This window comes from Cynoglossus semilaevis, chromosome 13 (assembly GCF_000523025.1).
Source record: "Cynoglossus semilaevis isolate Cse_v1.0 chromosome 13, Cse_v1.0, whole genome shotgun sequence".
In the NCBI taxonomy this organism is placed as follows: domain Eukaryota; kingdom Metazoa; phylum Chordata; class Actinopteri; order Pleuronectiformes; family Cynoglossidae; genus Cynoglossus; species Cynoglossus semilaevis.
The window spans coordinates 6,846,588-6,867,570 of NC_024319.1; the positions used below are offsets into that span (position 1 = coordinate 6,846,588).

Genomic DNA, 20,983 nt, shown 5'->3' on the forward strand with positions numbered 1-20,983 from the left:
CTGACAGTGTGTGTGTGTGTTCGTGTGTGGGAAAATGAACTTTTTTAAGTGTCTCTATCGTCTAACAACCTCTGTGCTGGAGGGACAGTCCAGGAAAGAAAAGTTACACTGACCAAATGTAGGTGATCGTTAGAATTAGTTTCCCTCAGATGTCAGTTTGTGACTAATAAAGAGGTGAATTTAAAAGTTCCTAAGGCTGTAACGCTCCTCCTTGGTTGAGGATTTATAAAAAAAAAAAGGAAAACATGTAGCACACGTCTCGCACGTAACAACCGACCTCGAGTGTGGAGATTTATTTTTTTAACATTAAATTTGGAGTCAAACCCCTTCACCCCATTACTAAAAGCTTTTCAAATGAGTCCCTTTGAAATAACAACACTTGTGACTAATGGCTTTATTAAAATTGCACACTTCTTTTTCCTTGTTATTGTGATGATGATCATATTATAGTATTAATGAACAAGGAATATGAGAAAGTAATTGTCGTGATAATTAGGTTTAGTTTAAGGATTTGTATTTATTGAGAGTGGCAGGGACTAATCCCAGCAGTCATCAGGTCAGGGTGTGGGTACACACTGGACAGTTAGCTGGTCCATCCTGGGACATTTATAGAGACAATCAACAGATAACATCTGAAGGTCAGTTTAGAGAGTCAAAAATAACAGTCTGGAGGTTGGTTCTTTACCTTACCATGTCGGAGGGATGCAGGGATGGGGGAGGGTGGGATATGAGTCCCGAACTTGTTAACTTAACTGATGTAATAAAGTTACTTCTATCTTTTTCTTGCCCCATCGTTTTTGTTTTTGCTAAATGTATCTGCTGTCCCTCTACCTTAAGATTTGCCAAATATAGACTTTGATTCTTCAGTGATATACAAGATTTTCAAAGTAAAACTATATGAAAACAGTCCAACTTGTGTTTGTTGACTGCCGTCTCTGTTCAAACCTGAAGTTTAAACTCCTCTGGCTCCACACAGGAGTGCATTCTTCAAATGCCAACAACAATTAGAGTCATTCCTTCTCCAAGCCGGTGTGACACACTCCTGATGGTGATAATATGCTGTCCTCATAAATGTGATGGGCTTTTAAAGGACCCACAGGACGTTGCTTAAATCCATCTGAAATATGCATAATGTTTCCCCCCCCTCACCGTCTCCACTGGAGGAGGGTGAGGAGGAGGGTGAGGGTGAGAGTCATGTCCTATATATGAAGCCTACTTCATCACAGTTTAAACCAGATTATTAGACCACAGCTTCACGTTGATCTACTGCTTTAAAAAAAATGACAGAAAATACCTGTGCCGTACTTAAATAAAAATTTAATTTTTTTACAAATGGCTGTAATTCAAGTTTTTTATATATATATTTTACTCACAAAGACACTCAGCAAACCAACCATATCTTTTCTTTTCTTTTTTCCAAAATAAAGCAGTGAAGGAAAATTTAAGCTGCTCAGTAAAGCAGAAGGAAGTCGGCAGTTCCACCAGGCCATCGAGGAATGGAGTCGTGCGAGTGAATATTGAGCCTTAAACTGTAGCTTTTAAAAGGTAAATGGAGTCAAAATGCCTCAACCAGTAAATTTGCCCTCAGAGACCAGAGGGAATGTGTAGCGGGCAGAATAATACATGCGGGTGAGGAGGGGTAATGAATTGGAAGGGATGTAGAAAATGTGCAGCACTTGAGCACGACCCTTTGAAATGGATGTGGAGCGTCCTGATCCCTGGAAGAGGACTCTGGTTTAGCTGAGTCTGTGGCGGAGACTCAGTGAATATGTTCATTGTAATTTGTATTGGTATTGGCAGCCGCAAAGTTAAGACTAAAGATCTTGTAGCTACAGTAAGACGGTCAGTTTCCTCTGTGTGGTGGCAGAGATGTGTTGTGAGATCCATGACCCTTTGTTCTTTCCAAAAATGTATGAATTTATTAACTTTTTTTAGTGAAGATTCTAGAAGGTCATTAGTGCACTGATGAATTGAGAAACATTTAGTAAGCGTTCAAGATGGCGCCTCTCTAGCGGCAGCCAGGTACAGTAGTTTTTTCTTCATACTTCATATTTAAATGTACACTGTGACGAAATATAGAATCACGTTTAATTTAATGCATTTTGAGTTTGTGGAAGAAGACACTGTGGGGAAGATGTGTGAAGAGATGCGTGTCGTCGACATATAATTGAATGATAATTCTGGTGTTTAGAAGGGAACTTGCAGGTATCATACAGTATTTGCAAACAGTGTTTGTATTTTCATTCATTGGTCAGAGCCATTTTAGGTGTGATTTTCTTTTTTCTTTTTTTTTTAGCAGAAAGATACCAGAAACACAATTAGAAGGAATTTGTAGTGCTTGAAACTAGATCTAAAATCCAAAATAAAATATATATATATATATAATATAATAAAAATTGATGGCAACATTTGGCCAAATGTAACATAAAATTAAATTAACATAAAAATGTTTACAGCACATGTAGGTTATATCTGTAATTTTGTATTTATTTGTGCAAGTTGCCTTATCTAAAGCAGTAAAAGCCATATTTCATTATGGGCTGTGGAATGATGTTCCCAATTTCCACAGGACACTCAAGTCTGACTAACACTTGAACTGCGTGTCTCTCCTGAGGTCGTCTGAACTTCGCTCCCGTCAAGTGATAAAATATTTAGCATTACAATAGCAGGCTCTTTAAAGAAGGAGGGTGTCACTGGCTCAAGTCCATTGTTGTGTTTCGGTGCTGTTATTCTTTATGTGGACCCTTAACAGTTGTTGTATTATTTTCATCGTCACCTTTACACTGACCACTTTGGAAATGTAAAGTAATGTTGTGTATATTTGAACTCATGGAAGTCTGACTTTTTATCTTTCTAAAAGACGTTGCCGTAAAACAAAAACGCTTATTTCCTGGCAGAATACAATCTGACTTTTTTATAGTAGTGTTGAAAAATAGATAGATTTGGGGACAGTGCACAGTTTTGTGTTCAATATATGGGCCCTCATGTGATAAATTGAACGTTATTCATATATGAGTGCACACTGTTTTTTTGGTTATTCTGCACAGAAGTTGCCTCTTACTACCCAGGGACCCTTCCCCTTTTAACTGAGGAGCAGTTCAGGAGAGGATTAGAGGAGAGGAGAGCAGAGGAGGGTGTGGGTGTGTGTTGGGTGGGTGGGGAATCTCTACAGACCTTGATACAATTACTGTGCTTTCCTCTCTCCTTCCGCACCACTTCTGGCCACGCTCTCACTGCGCCGCTGGGAATAGAAAGGCCCTGCTATCTGGCAGAAGATTTGGTCAGTCAGGCATCAAATGCAGGGCCCTCTTCTCACACTCTGTGCCGGGGGTAGGCAGCCTGGGGGAGGCGGGGAGCTGCATTGTGCATTTTCACACACTTCTCTCAGAGGGGCCACAGGAATCTTTGCCTCCGAAAGGAAAGTAGAGAGAGGTAGAAAGTGATGGGTTGAACGAGGGGAAAGGAGATAAAAAAAAAAGTAAGTCCAGGGGCTGGACAAAAAAAAACAGGCTGCAGGCAACCTTGAAGAAACAAATAACAGCTTTTCATACATTACAAGGGTCCTGTCTGTGTTTTTCCTGCTCTTATAAAGCACCACCACTTCTGTCTGAAAGGTGAAGATGGTTTTATTCAGGGGTTTCAAGTGTTGACCCTTTGTGGGTGTGTGACAGTAATGGCCGTGGGCTAAAGGGCTCAAGGTCAGGGTGAAAGCAAGGAAATGTATTTCATGGTTCCAGGGCACAATACTTCTACAGACACGAATGTCACACAAGCTTCTGTTTTTTTCCTTCTTCGTCTTGAAGCGGAAGTGTATGAAAAGGTGTAAACCCTCTGGCAACAAATCCCCATCACCGGGGAAAGAAAAGCTCTCATTTCCCTCAACTATCTTTTCTGGAGAATGTAATTATTTCTCTGATCAGCTCAAACTTTTTCCTTTTCTATTCTTTTTTGACACAGGGCAAAAGGCCAACATGAATTATTTGTCTGAAGTCACTGGGGCAAAAAGAAAGAACAGCAGAGGCAGTGAAGGAGTTGAAGCAGAAGACAACCACCAAACTGGTACTGTTGTTTATTTCAATCCTAAATATGCAAATATATATCAAAAATGGTCTTCATAGATTTTCCGGATGATGAGGCACAAGAAAGTTTGATTTGGTTTAACCTCTGATATTCAAAGTATGGTATTATAACACAATGGCATTTAGACATATAATTATAAAATATGTTGTAGCATTTTTTTCTAAATAAAAAAGTCAAAATTTTAAAATCCAAGTAAAAACAAATTCTTGTGAAAGGTCGAGGTCAACAATGTAAAACTTTAAAAAATACTGTCGTGCTGACAGAGTTAAACCATGTAACACGGCAGTCCAGTTGTCATACAACATACTGAGGCGATGTTCTTTTTCCTGCTATGACAAATACACTGGTGGAAGGTGTTGTAGCAGCCGACAGAACCAGAGGACATAAATGATAAGAAGCTGACACGACACCTGCTGTTTACCTGCACCACTGTGGGCTACAGTGGTCAGTAATGGAGGAAATGGTCTGACGGTGGATGACATGCAGTCAGTGATCATGTCTTTGTAGTGGGGGCAGAGGGGATGATGGGTAATGTCATGACTTTGTGTTACACAGTTACATAGCACTGTATCTGAAAACTAAACGTTATACTGTAGACTCACTGATGTGAGACGTTTCAGTCAAGCGTGACACACACGTGACTAATCTGTGTTCGTTTAATTGTTTTATTGCCATTTATTAAAACGGGGGTATTTATACACGCAGTGTATACGTATGTTATAAAGACTATACAAGATTGAGTTTTTGTTTTCAAGGCAGTATTGGCAGGATTGGGTTTTTGTTTTCAAGGCAGTATTGGCAGGACTATTTCAGTCTAAGAAGAGATACAATGAATATGGGAAGAAGAAAGTGAAAATATTACCTTTAAAAAACATCTCTACCATGGTCGCTGATGAATTATAGAGGCCAATGTTTGTGACACTCTAGATTCTGTTTAAATGTGTTTTTCTCTCAGAGACTGTGGAGCTGAAGGAGGTACACAACACTCCTCTCACAGTTAACACTGGTCTTCCTGAACAGTACAGTACAGTATTCCGTGATACTATCCGTGATGTGTGGAATGATTCAGTTTTCTTTAAAAAAAAAACCCATTAAACTATGTTGAAATGTGAAGGGAGAATTAAACAAAAGAAAGGATGTAAATTATGAAGTGTTTTTTGACCCAAATCTCAAGCTTTTTAATGAACAATGAAGACCCTAAAAGGAAGAACATTAGAAATCCAACACCGGTGCATCCGCTGAGGTTAAACTCATAGAGAACTGCAGGTGGAAAAACCATGTCCTGCCCACATCTGCCATAGCTACTCCTGCTTTACCTGAATGACTTTTATGCAGAAGAGAGGCAAAAAGCATCTGCATGTTAAATTTCTATTAAAATTGTATAGTATTATTACCTTCAGGTAGAGGGGAGTATTCAAATGCATCCATTTCCTCTTGTTCAGCTTTTGAGTGATTGAAGGAACTTGTGATTGGGTTTCCACATTGTGCTCACGTCTGCACATGCCATCTCTTATCTCCCTTGATATTAACATGGCTCTTTCATTAGAAACTCAGCCCATTTTCTGGTTTATGGGGTAAAATCAGATGCAGAATGAGACAATAAAGTGCATTTGTGTTTCAGTGGATGCATTTATGAATAAATGATTGTAAGTGCCTGCCTGGGCCATGTTGTCTTCGCAAAGATAATCACTGCTTATAACACATTCTCTGGCTGGCCCTGAACGCAGATCCGCTCTGTGCACCACTTCTATTATGTCGGTGAACGGTGAACGAGGACTTTGACTTTATAACATCAGTGTGCATCAGAAGGAGACATGTGTTGGAGGCGGCAAAAAAGGAGAAAAATTAGTCATTTTTGAGAGAAATGCTGTTATTACAAAAATGGCCACGGAAATGTGTAAATGTGGTGAAAGAAAAACACAGAGACAGTGTTTACAACTGAAAAGGCTCTGCTCACTTTCTGTTCAGGCAGTGATTGATATGTTACTATGCAGAAAATTACATTTTAATTTTCTTAAATTCATTTCATTTGATATTTAGTCTGACCTTGATTAGTTCATAGTTCTACTTCACAGGACATTAACTGACAAAGTATCAGTTTCATTACTTGGTGTCAACACTGAATGAAACTAATAGTACTTTTATTGGTATCAGGAAACCCCTAGAGTTATGACAGATTAAAATTTAAATTTAAACCTCCATAATTAGGAACAAAATGAAGCTTTGAGTTCTTCGAAAGTGTCTTAAACAAAAGGTTATTTCCAAGGTTTACGGGTTAAACTGTTGTGTGATAAACTGATCAACCGGCATCTGTATACATGTATTTGTCACCACACAAAGTACCATCTGTTTACATTCTGTTGTACTACACGGTTGGTTACAGTTTAGTGCAACTTTAATAGACTGGTGTGTGAGCAGCTCCATCTCCACAGCAGTAATAACTAGAGGCATAAAGCTTGTTGAATAGTTTTTTAATAAACCTGCAGGTCATACTTATGTTACTTATGTTTTTTTTTTTTATTTCAACTACTTAAAATAAAAAAAATAGGTTATTGCAGTACTGAGCATTACTTCACAGCAGTGAGGAATAGATGCAGCCACAGCGTTAAAGACCTTTGAGTATTTTCACCAGTATCTCAGACTCCGTGTCACTGACAGACATGTACTGAGTCCAGGAGAAGAACAAGAGAACACGACCGCAACACCAAGATTTACAAGACATATTTTTTGGGAGTTTAGGATTTGCCACGCAGTACTTCAGCGTTTCCCTTTCCCGGCCAGTTGCTAAGGGAACACCTGCAGATAACTAGTTAAGAAGTGCAGCGAAGATGCTCCCGCTGTGGTGATCAATTATGGATGTGCTGAGAGAACTTTGACATGTTAAACCTCTTACGGAGGTTGGGGAGGAGAAAGAGTGACAGAGGGAAGGAGAGACAGACGGAGGACAGGGTTAGGAGTCGGAGACTGAAAGGCTTTGATAGATTCCCTGTGATATTGTATCACACATTTTTGTGTGTTTTTCAGTGGATTATACACAAAGCTTTATAATATAAGTGAGTTGAATGGTTGATAAAGCTGTGGTCGATAAATTATGAAAAACTGAACCATTGTTAAAGTCCATTGTTAAATCCATTATCTTTTGTGGGACTAAAATACTCAGTTGTTATAATGGGATTCCCCAGAGTCCATTGTTAAATCCATTATCTTTTGACATAAGAAGTTCTACTAATTTTAAACCGAGTTTTTGACTTTTTTACATTTTGTATTCATACCAAATATACATTATGTAGTATATTTACTTTAAAAACATATGGGTTTTTTTTTTATTATTCAAAAGACTGCTGACATAAAAAAAAACCTCCCTAACCTTTTGTCCTATTGTACTGTTCAACCTCTGCTACATACAGACACACTTGGTAATATAAATGGATACATTAGAAGAACCAAGCTGCAACCTGAGAAAGAGCACATTAAAAGGAAGTGATTTGAAAAGCCAGCTAAGCTTGTAAAGACAGGGAATGTGTACTAGTTTGCACAAACAACCAAATAAAAGAATTGATTACCACAACAACTTCATCTTCAACAGCAACATCAGAAGTCACCGTTTTATACAAACCCCCCCCGACCCCCCGAGGGAACCTGGTCTACAATCCAACCCATGCAAAAACCATTACAGCTTTAGGGCCAGAAAAGTAGAAATGAAAAAAAAATCATTGTGTTGGTCAAGAGAAGAAATAAGAAATACATTGGGAAGATCGTTGGAGATCAATATTCCATTTGGACTCCAAGACTAGACTAGACACTAGATAGGCTAATGTTTCTCTGGATAAGCATTTTGTTGGTGTGTGTGGTGTATGTGTGTGTGTGTGTGTGTGTGTGTGTGTGTGAGAGAGTCTGTAATAGAATGCTCGTTTCTATGACTGTAGAAGGAGAAACACGATTTCTATTGAAAAGCCTGGGAGCAGCTTGGGGCTTCATGTCACAGTGTGAGTTTCCCTGTGCAGCTGTCCTCACAGTGAAGTCGAGTTTTTTTTTTTTTTTTCATTCTTCACAGAAAGGAAAAAGAGAAACTGAACCAGAAAATAGTTTTTTAATAATGTTGTGAAACTGCTGCTTCAAGGTAAATCACAATTTCAAAGTTGACAACATTTCTACAAATATTTTGAATCAAAGCACCCAAGACCGCCAAGGGAGTGGTTCCAAAATAGGGGATATGGCCACCTACAGGGGAAAAAAACTATTGTTGTAGAAAAACGGCTGAAAGGAAATTTTAATGTTTATTTTTTTTTGTCAAATGTAGAAATTGCCCTTTTATTATTCTACTTGTTAGATGTGATATAATAAAGTTGGAGGAGTTCTGCCAAAAGAGCTGCGAATGTACAGATATGTTGGGGGAGAAAGGGTTCAAAACTAGCAACTAACAATACCCATTTTTGGGTAACTTGTCAAGGACACAAAGGTTAAAAATTCTAACAAGTGGCTCCGCCTCCACCTCCAACTACAGCACCTTCTGATCTGCATGGATGCTGCGTCAATAACAGTGAACGTGTCTGTTGTTGTTGCCGGTGTCACCTCAAAGTTATAGCTCAAATTTGGTGGGATAAGAAACACCTTCCTCTTTTCATTTACCCCCCCCCCCCTCTACTTGCCTCATACACACACACACACAAACAGAAATACAGACGCACCCACACACGCTCCTCTTTGAGGCTCATTAATCAACCGCAGATTATCAGGGAAGTGACACCTTCGTGATTACAATGTTTCTGGGAAACTTTTTTAATATGAGTTTAGTTGGGAAGAAGATGCAAATTAGCAGCTTACTTCAAAGTGCAACACAGTTATTATTCCCAGTACGGCGGAGTGAGGTGGGTGTCATATGGTTGAAGAAAAACTCCACAAACTTGAGCAACTTCAACACCATAATGCCCCACTGTTGGCAGCAGACCTGGGGTTATAGTGTCTGTAAGGACGCAACATACAAAGGCAACATATAATAATGATGGTGCAGGGAGTAGAAATGCAGCAGTCGTTAAACTCTAACTCTCAAATTGTGATTTTTATTGTGAAGGGATTGCATTAGACACTTCCACAAAGTCTGTAAACCTAACTTCAAGTTTAGGATTACTCAGAAGTAAGTTTTCTGAGAGTGTAAAACCTATGCCTCATCATACAGTAGGTACCTCCAGAAAGAGTCTTATATTCTGTCAATATATAATTTAATGGATCGTGAAGCAATTTTCAACAGGACTAGGTTTGTAGTAGATCTGCAAAAAAAAAGTGTGTTTGTTTTTGACTGGCCAGCCTGCACTCCAGATACATCTCCGTTTGGAAATGTCTAGGCACTTATTTAGAAAAGAAAGATTTCAACCAGTTCAAGTCTGTTACAGTAATTTCTTTGTGGAAAAATAGCTTTAAAATTATTATAAAATCAATTTATTGTGAAGTTGATTTGTTGTTCATTATGAGATTGATCTGATCCTGACTCCTGTCATTAACTGGTTCAACCGTGTGTTTTTTAATTGATAATATCGGGTCAGAAAGGCAGTGACAAGCCCACCCTGAACGTGTGCAGCATTACTGCGTCTCCACATCTGTCCAAGAAAAGAAAAACAGAAGTATTTTAATCTTTAAACGCTAAACAAGCATGAACTCCCGCTGTCGCCTTCATTTTCTGTCTAAAAGCATATACTGGTGCGCTTAAATATTTCATCACAGGCGCCCGGCGATAACACCGGGTAGTAGCGGATAAGGAGAAGGGGAATGTGCGGGATGAATGGCGGGAGGAGTGGGTTTTAATTTGTTAGTCTGTCGATCATGTATTTTCTTGCCACCGTGTTCGACTTAACGCCACTTTGAGAAAGGCTCCTGTAAAGTTTTTACTGGGAGGCTCTGGAGATGAATGCATGACACACACACACACACACACACACCGCTCTTTCACTCTGTGTGTGAGAGAGTGAGTGAGTGAGTGTACACTCTGTGTGAGAGAGTGAGTGAGTGAGTGTACGGTTGAGTGCCTCAGACGGGTGTTTAATGCTATAAAGTGGCATTAGAATTAATGCAAATAACTCATTGGAGCCCTCTCCCCCACCGCCCCTCCCTCCATCCCTCCCTCCCTCCACCCGGTCCCTCCCTCTTCTTCTTCTTCTCCTCATAGCGTTAATATGGTCATTTGCTTGGAGCTACTAAACCCCTATAATTCAATTTGTCAAATTGAATGGGAGATCATGCATTATAGAGCCCGGCCTCCCACAACGCCGCTGCAGATGAATAAATAAATACATATATGAGAGATGAAATAAAAGTGACTTTTTATTATCATTATTTTTACTTAACAGAAGCACTCACCGCCTTAGTGGGCCTTCATTATTAATTCTTTCATCTGTAAATGAAAGTGAGCAATTATTACAAGGTGCCGGTATCATATTATTATGTTGGCCCGGGTTCCCTAGATGGTCATCAATCACTCTCAATCGACCTGTCACCGGCAGGCAGAGATCCAGCTGGAGAGGAGGAAAGAGAGGAGGAGGAGGAGAGGGAGAAGGGGGAGTACATCATCATTAATTTGAGGAGTGACCCCCGGGGCTATCCGCGTGTCTCAACCCGGGATTCTCTAAGCAAGGCAGTGCGCACCGGTGTCGGGGAAGTGGCGAGTCACTTTGGGGTGTTTTGGACAGTAACTGGGGTTGTTAATACTCAGCATAGATAGATAGATAGATAGATAGATAGATAGATAGATAGATAGATAATCGATTCTGATTGGACGTCCATGAAAAGCCTATAGTTGTTCCAACTACAGTCCTCTGAACACACATGAACATCCATTTCCACTACAATTCTCTTGAGACCCACGTGTGACCAAAAATGTTATCTTGTAAATGTCAAGAAAAAATAAAAAATAAAAATATATAAACATAATTAAAATGACAAATGTGGCTTCTAACGCTCGACTATCTCCAGTGTTCTCTTGATATAAACATATTCTTGACTAATTAGTTTAAAATCAATGACTTCTGTTTGATTAGCATCAGAGTGCAGTCACTGTAGGAATGTGCTGGGTTTGATTTGGTGTAATTCAAATTCAAAAACACAACGTGTGCATATCCGGTGACACTGATTGGCCCCCAATTGATTGATGGAGGCTGTAAATTAATCTTCCTTCTTCTTCTTCTTCCTCATTTTCTTGTTGATCTGTGTTTTCTATTTTTGTCGCCAGCCAGGCTTGGGAGAATGTTTTTTTTTTTTTTAAAGTTACAGTCCGGGCATTTTTCAGATTGAGAAACTTCTGACGTCAGAGTCGCAGCCGTTTAAAACATCCTGCCTCTGCTGCTGACGTCTTCTATACTACTTTTTTATAAGGCAAAAATATGTATCTGACAGCAAAGTGATTATTCTGTGGGCAAAGAAGGCTGCTGCCCCTAATTCATCTATTTATGTCAGATTGTGTTTTTCTTTTTTTTCTCTTATGATCACAGCGGAAGGGGAAGCAAGAGATTTTCGTCCTCCGTTTATTTATTTATTAATTTTTTTTTTCCTGTGGAAAGGCGTTCGAGTGGAGGGCATTTTACACAAATTAAACATGCTGCTCTGCTTCGCCCTATAAGCATCCTAGGAGTCTGTGCTTACCAATCAATTGGTACAGTCAAACAGAGCCGCAGCCCGAGACAGAGTGGAGACCCTCAGTCTCGCCTTATTTCTGGATATTGGGAGACTCGCCTGCCATGTCATATCCACAATTTGGATATCCCTACTCGTCTGCACCACAAGTAAGTCCCTGAAGTTAGTTGACTTATTGGATTGTTTTTGCTTTATCTCTCTATCGATTTCGTCGCGGTGCTTTTACTCGCGGTGAGGGATGCTCGCGCTTTGGAGCTTTTAGTTACCGGGGAAGGTATTGCGTTACAGCCAGTGAGACCTCGCAGGTCAAAACGAGGGGTAACCAGAAACCACCCGATCAACCCAATCTACAAGATAATCGCTGCTCTCTAATGTCAGCCATATGTTTATTTGCGCCGGGAAAGCTGGTGCCAACTTATTCTGCAAGCTGCGTGCATGAGCGTGTGTGTGTGCGTGTGTGACTTTGTGCGCCTCCACCCAGCTGTTTAGTTTTGGCTTTGAGCCATAATAAATAAGTTTGTATTCAGAAAACCAGTGATCGACCAGGAGATGATAAGAAAACATCTAGTTTTGTAGTGTCTTTGTTTACAGACGGTTTGTTTTGGACACTTGTTTTCGCGAACTTAACTGTAAAAAGACGCGACATTGTCAGGCTGATAAAAGTCATTTGTGAAATATTTTCACCTTATGTTCAATTGTCATCGGACAGTTGCAGTAATGATCAGAACTGAGATGTTTATAATCTGTTTATAATCCCGCAGCTGCTTGTTTATATATTTTTTAAAATATATTATTTTGAGCTCATGCAATCACTTAACGCACATTAATAAAAATGCATATCAATAACAATTATCCGGTCTCTGTCCTGTAGTTTCTGATGACAACCAACTCTCTAACCACTTGCTGCGAGTCCACCGGCAGATCCATAGCCGACTCCGGGGTAGCGGCGTCCGGGCAGACACCAGTCTACTGCCCGGTGTACGAGAGCCGGCTGCTGGCCACGGCGAGGCACGAGTTGAGCTCGGCCGCCGCTCTGGGCGTGTACAGCAGTCCCTACACCGGCGGTCAAAGCTATGGGAATTATGTTACCTACGGCACGGACGCCTCGGCTTTCTACTCGCTGGTAAGACCTTCATCTGATCCCCTTTGGCATTGATGAATGGAGCCGCAGGGTGTTAAGGCTTGAGTCAGGAGCACCTCTGATCTCCAATGGTTTTAAATGCATTACACGGCAGAAAAAAAAACACCGGTCCTTTACTGTATGGTGTTTATTCCCAAATCACCTTTCAGTCTAACATAATTTTATATATAAATAAAAAATATTTGCCAGCTGAGCAAGAAATATGTTGTAGTACAGGCTTTTCTTAAGAACTGTGTTTTATTTTTATTTTTTTTAAAGCAGGGGAAACTGTGTAGAATATCAGCTTCAAACATTGTTTATTAATTTAACAAAGGTCTCTAAGATATGTTTTAATAACAGTGCAAGAATTGCTTTCATTTTGTCCTTTCACTTTTTTCCTCTTTGTTTATTGATTTGTTTCTTTGTTTTTTCCAACGTCTCAGAAACTTTCAGTAGTATTAACCCATGTGTAGATGAATTATTTATGAAAAGATATTTACTTTTTAAGATACACCCTGCCCTATTGGTTCATTTTGTGTTACAAATACGCCTGTTCTTCTAAGAAAGCAGACATGTACTACAGTTTAACAGCATACTTCCTCTTGTGTGTTTCTATAAAATCAAACCAACAGGTAAACAGCCTTTCACATGTTATTATTCTGACTCCTCTGACTGACTCTCTGTGCCAATGTCCAACGCCTGTTTTCTGTTTTCAGGGCACATTTGACACTAAAGATGCCACTGCTTCTGCACACGCTGGAATAACCCAGGCAACAGCCTACTACCCATATGACCCTGCACTGGGACAGTATCAGTACGACAGGTACGTTGTACGTGCTGTACAAGAATCTTACATTGTTAAATATAAATTAAGACTAGAACTAATAAATGCAGGTTGATGACGAGGGAGGAAAGTCAGATTCATTTTTGTTCATCAAATTGTAGAAAATAAATAGAAAGAAAAAGTTACACTGAAAAAAAGTATTAGACGATGTCATTTCAAAATAGCCTGGAATTTCCTCCTTGTGTGAATGAAAACCACAAACGAACATGATGGTTGTGATCCAAATGTTCTTTCCATCTTGATAAAGTCCAACACCACAGTGAAATATACCGTCTTTTAAATGTCTTATCGATTGGTTTTACAACCAACAAGAGATTTTGCATCACCAAAAAAAACAAAAAAAAACAAGCAGCTTTCAAAAAACGGTTTAAATTCTCACAGTGACATCACACCAAGTGCACACACAGCAAAAGGCCCGAGTCTTGAGCCAAACGTAATCTGCAACATTTAGATAAACAAGTAGGCCTACAGCAATACCACTCTGTCTGTGCCTGTCTTTTACCTGAGGGCTTATCATTACACTCAATAAAGCAATTTTACACTCTATTTTATCTAAGAGGGAACACTACAGGGTAAGAAAACATGCAGCACTTCCCTCCCTCTGATTCCCTCAGCAGTGCTTGACCTGCACCAGGCTATGGAGCAATAAAGGCCTCATAAAAGCCTCCCCTGAGAGGAGTTTTACAACTCACTGCTGACTGAAAATCAACACTGTGCATTTTAAATGCAGCTCTTTGGGATAAATTTGAACAAGGGGGAGAGGATAGGGTAGCAGACCTGCTTTGTTATGGTTTTAATATATATAATATATTATTAAAAAAAAACAAATACTAGAAAAACCCTCACCAGCACTTTGTGTTGTCCTGCCACAGTTGGTGTAGTACATCCTTTGTGGTTTTAGGCAAATTATTTTAAATATACACAATCCCAAACATAGATTTTTTTATTTTTTTCAAAGACGTTGATTTTGTCAAATTTGAATTTTCTATGTTCCCTCTCACCACCACTTTGTTTGCGTGGCTCTGGTTTACAGATATGGTTCAATGGATGGCGGAACCAGGAGGAAGAACGCCACACGTGAGACGACCAGCACCCTGAAGGCCTGGCTGCAGGAGCACAGGAAGAACCCGTACCCAACCAAAGGCGAGAAGATCATGCTGGCCATCATCACCAAGATGACCCTGACACAAGTGTCCACTTGGTTTGCAAACGCCAGGAGGAGACTGAAGAAGGAGAACAAGATGACATGGCCGCCCAGGAACAAAGGCTCAGATGAGAAGAGATATGATGAGGATGAGGATGGTTCTCAGGAGGAGCAGACAAAAAGTGAAAACAATGAGGATGGTTAGTTTCTGTTGTAATAAAGTAAAAACAAAAAATATGAAATGTTATGTTTGTACTAACGTGAGGAGGGTTTTTATTTTTTAGATTAGATTGTTCAAAATAGCACAATGACGATACTTGTTCTCCATTTACTAAATATTTAATGTCTTATCTCTCTTTAAACCAGAAACAATATTAATGCATAACGATTTTTATATTTATATTCTTTATCATGGATTTATTATTTAAATTCTAACTTTTTCGAATTTTTATTGCCATTAATTGAAATCTATTAAACCTATAATAAGGATAAAGACATAGTTCAGTGATAAAATCACACAAACTTAAAACATACATATAGGTGTTTGTAATTTTATTTTTCCTTTTTTTTTCTCTTCATTAATTTATATATATTTTTTATGTTTGCGTGCCTTTATCAATAATGGTAGTAGGCGGTAGGTAATGGTAGAGGTAGATTAGTGTAATTTTGAATTTTAATTTCCCTTTAGAATAAATAGACGACTTGTACATGTGAAATCAGTGTCAGTGGTCCACATGTTCTGTAGAGGCCTGGAGGAAGAGTGAATTCCCAATGCCTCGTCATGATATTATTAATACGTTTTTGCCACTTCGTGACAACGTATAAGTCTGTGACGTGTCTGCTGTTTGTTCCCCTTCTCCCAGAGACCAGAAGTCGCGCTGATAAGGACCTGCAGCTGAGCGACTTGGACGATTTCGACACGCTGGAGTCGGAGAACTCCGAGTGTGAGCTGAAGCACCGTTACCACATGAACACGCACATGTCCACGACAGGCGACTGCCCCACTGAACACCTCTTAAAGGACTCGTCCCTGAAAATCTCCATCCCGGTCTCACTCGGTGGGGACCAGGACTTGAGCAAAAGCTGCCTCAAAACGAACCCAGAGGATTTCCAGGGCGACAGCAGACCGCAGGCCAAGGTGTGTTACAACCAGCAGCAACAACAGGGGCATCAGATACTAGACGGCAAACCCCGAATCTGGTCTTTGGCCCAGACCGCCACATCCCTGAACCAGACTGAGTATCCGTCCTGTATGCTGAGATGCCAGGCGCCGCCCTCCTCCCTCAGCCCTTCCCCTGCCGCTACCTCTCCTGTAATCGGCCTGGACAACAGGCAGGACTCGCCTGTCACTACCCTGAGAAACTGGGTGGACGGGGTTTTCCACGATCCCTTGTTTAGACACAGCACTTTGAGCCAGGCCCTGACCAACACTACCGTGTCTTGGACCACGAACACTAAAGGTACCATCCTGGATTCTGACAGGAGCGTTTCCATCCTCCAACAGCAGCAGCAGCATCAAGACCCCAAAGACAGTGCAATGAGTTTTCCCAAAACCACCAACAAGCTTTTCTGCTCATAACAAAACCAAATGGCTCATTAAATGCAAAAAGGGAAAGACTTGGGACTGAGTTCAACTTGGTTGGGAAGAAAAAGCCTGTCACCCCGCCCTCCTTCGATCTTCGTCATGATTTTAAAGAAATGGTAGCTATGTATAATGTTTCATTGGCGTCACGTCAGTAAAATATCCAAATCAGTTTGGCTTCTTTAATTCAACGCACGAACAAAACCGCCAAAATGTATAAAAAGTTTACATCTTTAAAAGAAAAAAATAGGCCTAAAGTTTACATGATTCTTTTTTATTATCATTATTATTATTATGCGCATGCAAATGTACTTAAATATAATTTAATTGACTCGGCAGTTGAGTGTCACTGTTAAATGAAAAGAAAGTCACAACATGCACAGCTCTGGGAGGAAGTGGAAGAGAGCATTTTAACTTTGTTCACTGAAAATAAAAAAATCAGTTTCTGGAGGTGTGCTGTTGGGTTTGGTGCTGAGCGGTGCTGTCCGTGGTGCTGAACAACAGGCTTGGCGTTTGTTTCATTGAATGTCGTGTTTTGTTCATTTATAAGACCACACTCACCGCTGTAAACATTTTCCTCACTTCTCGTGGCATTTTGTAGCAGCTCATCAAACCATCTTTTTTTTTCTGTTTCAGCGCAATCACAGCGTTCACTCCGCTTTAGTGACAGTGAGGAAACGAGGCAGCTCCAACCTCCAGACAGAGCAATATCAGAATCTAAGTTCTGCCTCATTAATTCCCTCTAAACAGGCTGTAATTGGGATGTTCGCAGTCATATTTCATGTCAGCCTATTGATTTCCCCTCCGTGCTCTCTGATAAAATTATCGAAACATCTCAACAGCGCCCATGATGCAGCTGTCAAAAGGGTAAGTTATTCGCCATATACGTCCATTAATGGGTTCAAACGGGAGGCCCTGTGAAATAATTTGAAGGGAGTTTTCGTTTTGACACTAACCCCTCAATTTCCTGGAGACGTGGGTTCTACTCAGGAAGAAAAAAAAACAAAACAAAAATAAAAAATAAAAAAACAGCCTGGATGCTGAAAAGTTAAAGGGCTTCATACAGGAGAGACCCTCCCGACGTCTAAAAGTGAAAAGGGCAAAGGAACTCGAATTAGTTGTTGTAGATAAAAGGGCAAAACGAAAGGAGTCAAGGGTACTTGACAGTAATGGCGAAAGTGGAGCTCTCGGGGGACTCTGTCCTGTGAGGTGGGAGGAGAGGGGGCGTCAGTGATGAATTTTAATAGGAAAGGCACGATTGAGACCTTCACCCTTTCTAGGAAAAAAGTACTAGGGTGGACAAAGGGGATTTTCTGTTGATCAAAAACAGAATATCATATATATATATTTATATTGTCTATTGCCCACATCACCTTTATTTATATATATATACATGAGAGTTCGAGAGAACAGAGACCTGTTATAACCACTCGGCCGTGGCAAATTCGAACACACAGAGGGAGCGAGACGGTAAATTAACGGAGAGCTTTTTACATAGAGACCAAATAAAACTGTAATCAGCGACGCGTTACTTTTCATTAAGCAGTTTTGACAGCAGCATATTCAGCTACTACGACACCGGAGCAAGGTCCAGGGCTGAAATAAACTGTTCTCAGAGCGGGAGTCATAAGATAATTCCTTAAGCTCCATTAACAACTCTTAGCCGCAGGAAATGGGCTCCCCCTGAAAACATCTCCAAATCTAAAAGCTTTATCGACCTGGCAAACCTCGACTGATGGCTTCTTTTTTTTTCCCCCCCCCCCCCTCTCTTCTCTTTTTCCTTCCCCCTCCTTCTCTTTCTCTCCCCTCCCCTCCCTCCCCCCCCCTTAAACGCCTTTAAACATTACCAATTAGGTTTAAAACTTGAAAAAGACACACGGTTTTTGGCATATGATGGGACGTTTAACTGAGGCAAAAAGCTCCGTCACTTTAGGCAGCGTGTTAAAGTGAGCACAGCGCAGAGTTACTGGTCTGAAGTCGACGGTTATGCCAGTTTGTATCTCGTTTAGTGAGAAAATATCAAACTCCCTTCCCCAGAATAGTTTCTGTCTGCAACTCCAAGTAATGGATCAAAACAAAGTAGGACTGCATTATGGGAGGTGCAGGTTAGTTAAAACATTAAGGAAGTCATGACACTTCTGGGTGTCTCAAACCAAGAGTAGAAACCACTGCTGAATGTGCATGACTCTCACCAGTTTACAATCTGTAGGACATTTAGACAGACATTTGCTCAGATTAAGACAATGTCTTTAGGATCTCTCATACTTCATTCCCAAACTTTTTGTCTGGGGAACTGCATTTACAAACCTTCGCAACCCAAGTCAATAGACATTATTTGTAAACTAAATAATGTCTATTAATAAAACAAAACTTAAAAAAAAGACTCTTGCGACCCACCTGAGGGTCGCAACCCAGTCTTTGGGAAACAATGACTCAGAAAAGCAGTGTTTTATAGACAGGGAGTGTTTTTTTTTTGTTTTTGTTTTTTTTATGGCCCTGGCCACACTTCACATTTGAAGCAAAACGGCCTGTCACATGATGATGATGATGATGATGATGATGAGAATTATACAAATCTTTAACATCAACTATAAACAGCTCTGGTGTTTTATGCATCAAAAAGGAACAAAACAATTCTGTGGTGGCTGGAATCAGGGTGGAGGTGGAGGGTTTCTGGGACAGGTTCATATCACAATGACCCTGAAGAATAAATATATTTACACACCATTACACATGAACACACACGGTGACACAAACATACGCGTACACACACACACACTGAGGGGTTTCAGGCTTAATTGAATATTTATTCACCTCTTCATTGGCTAATATTAATACGGTGAGAACAACAGGGATGTAATCAAAGCCTAAAATGGAAATATGAAGCATGACCACAAACAACGCTGTTCTGCCCCCTCCTCGCCCTGACCCCCCTCCCCCCACCTCAACCACCACCCACAAACATGCATGTACACAAACCGTGCCCTTGTGACCGGTATCAAGGATCAATGCAGTGGCCTTTTATTCCAATTAAAAGCAACATTACTCTAAGGAAACAAATCTGTATTCACACCCAGAATAACCTAAGCAGCCTATAGATGTGTGCTAACATCATTTTAATACAGAAAAAAGTGAGGATTTAATCAAATCTAAATGTCAGCTGACCAGAATGCCTGGCACGGAGGCTGGTGGAAAATTAATATATTGATACAGTGCAGAAAAATAACTCAGTGGACGAGTTCAGAGAGTGAGGAAGCTGAAAAGTAAGACACCATTAAAACATCAGTTTGGTTTGGAGGGTGAAAAAACACCAGTGATCATCAACCAGTGGCCCGCGGGCCAAATCTGGCCCAGTAAAAAGTCAAATCTGGCCCGTGACTGGTTTTATAAAATCAACATCAAATTACAATGTTGGACAAAAAAAAAATATTTTAAATTAATTTTATTTGAGTGTCAATCCCCCAGCGTCTTTGATTACAACAATTCTGGAGCTTCGACAAATATAGGTGGTGACCCCTGCTATATGCATTTATCAAAGATTTACTGGTTGTAATTAAAAAATAATGAAATTGTATAAAAAATAATGCAGAATCTCTTTTTATTATTGCTCATGTCATTGCTATGTCAAATATCATATTTTATCATCTGAAGTTTTATAATATTTATACAGTTCTATATATCGTGGCAACGCAACAACAAGTCTGTGTGTATGGCTGGTAGTGTGTGTGTGTGTGTGTGTGGCAGCTTCAGTTCTGCTGCTGCTGAGAGAACATGTCCAGGATGTGCCTGTAGGACCCGGTGAGTGGCCTCTATCAGTTCCTCACCACCAGCACCTCCCTGCAGTCATTCCACAGGTCAAGAGGTTTAAGTCTGAGGGGCATCTGTTTCCAGCGTTTCAGTGGTCTCACCCTGACTGACTGACTCACTTTGAGTGTGTTTCCCTGATCCATAATCAGTGGTGTTGAGGAAATGGCTCTCCACACACACTGTTTTTTATCCCCTATTATTATTATTATTATTATTTTCATAAAAGGATTCTCATGGCCTAATCTTGATCTGAATACAGATTCATTTCACACAGAAGTCTTGTGCCTCCTCGGTTTCCTTACGATGTTAAAGCGGATGCAAAAGAAATAATATTCTTGTCCTCACACCCACTCAAGGTTGGTGAACAGGTCAAGAGCAGCTAACCATGGGTCATCACAGCACACTTCAATGCTGTCAGACTATTTAGATGTGAGTGAGACTCTGATACTGTCTGCCGTCTCTGTCTGCTCATTGTTATGCTCTATATTTTTTGCCCATTCATCAGAAGTGATATGAAACTTCAGTGAGAGACATGGAGCAAATATCCCACTCACTTTCTAAAGTCATTAGCGTGTGTTCTTTCTACCTGACTGGTGGAAGTTTGTAACCTGCTATAAAAACATTTTATCCTTAAGAAAATAAATCAAGATTAAAATCTCTGTGTGTAATCCAGCTGTAGGTTTGGTTAATATAAAGAGAAAAAGAAACACCAACTGTTTGACTTTTTTTTATTGTGTGGCGTTGAAGTAATTGCTAAAGGTCAAAAGAGACGGTGTTTTACCAACA

General features: G+C 40.1%; 1 protein-coding gene across 4 annotated transcripts in view; it reads left to right on the forward strand.

The window, feature by feature from the left end:
* Nucleotides 1-18,102, forward strand: part of irx4a (iroquois homeobox 4a) — a 36,394-nt gene extending 18,292 nt beyond the window's left edge. Inside the window, exons 3-9 of one of the 4 annotated variants that reach the window (XM_025061899.1) lie at nucleotides 1,428-1,545; nucleotides 3,958-4,059; nucleotides 11,559-11,849; nucleotides 12,572-12,823; nucleotides 13,537-13,643; nucleotides 14,698-15,008; nucleotides 15,672-18,102. In XM_025061899.1, the coding sequence (XP_024917667.1) occupies nucleotides 11,805-11,849; nucleotides 12,572-12,823; nucleotides 13,537-13,643; nucleotides 14,698-15,008; nucleotides 15,672-16,387 (1,431 nt within the window). In that variant the 5' untranslated portion in view covers nucleotides 1,428-1,545; nucleotides 3,958-4,059; nucleotides 11,559-11,804 and the 3' untranslated portion in view covers nucleotides 16,388-18,102. The remainder of the gene's footprint in view (nucleotides 1-1,427; nucleotides 1,546-3,957; nucleotides 4,060-11,558; nucleotides 11,850-12,571; nucleotides 12,824-13,536; nucleotides 13,644-14,697; nucleotides 15,009-15,671) is intronic. The other 3 variants (XM_008323263.2, XM_025061898.1, XM_025061900.1) reach the window with 3 other exon arrangements.
* The last annotated feature ends 2,881 nt before the right edge of the window (nucleotides 18,103-20,983 follow it).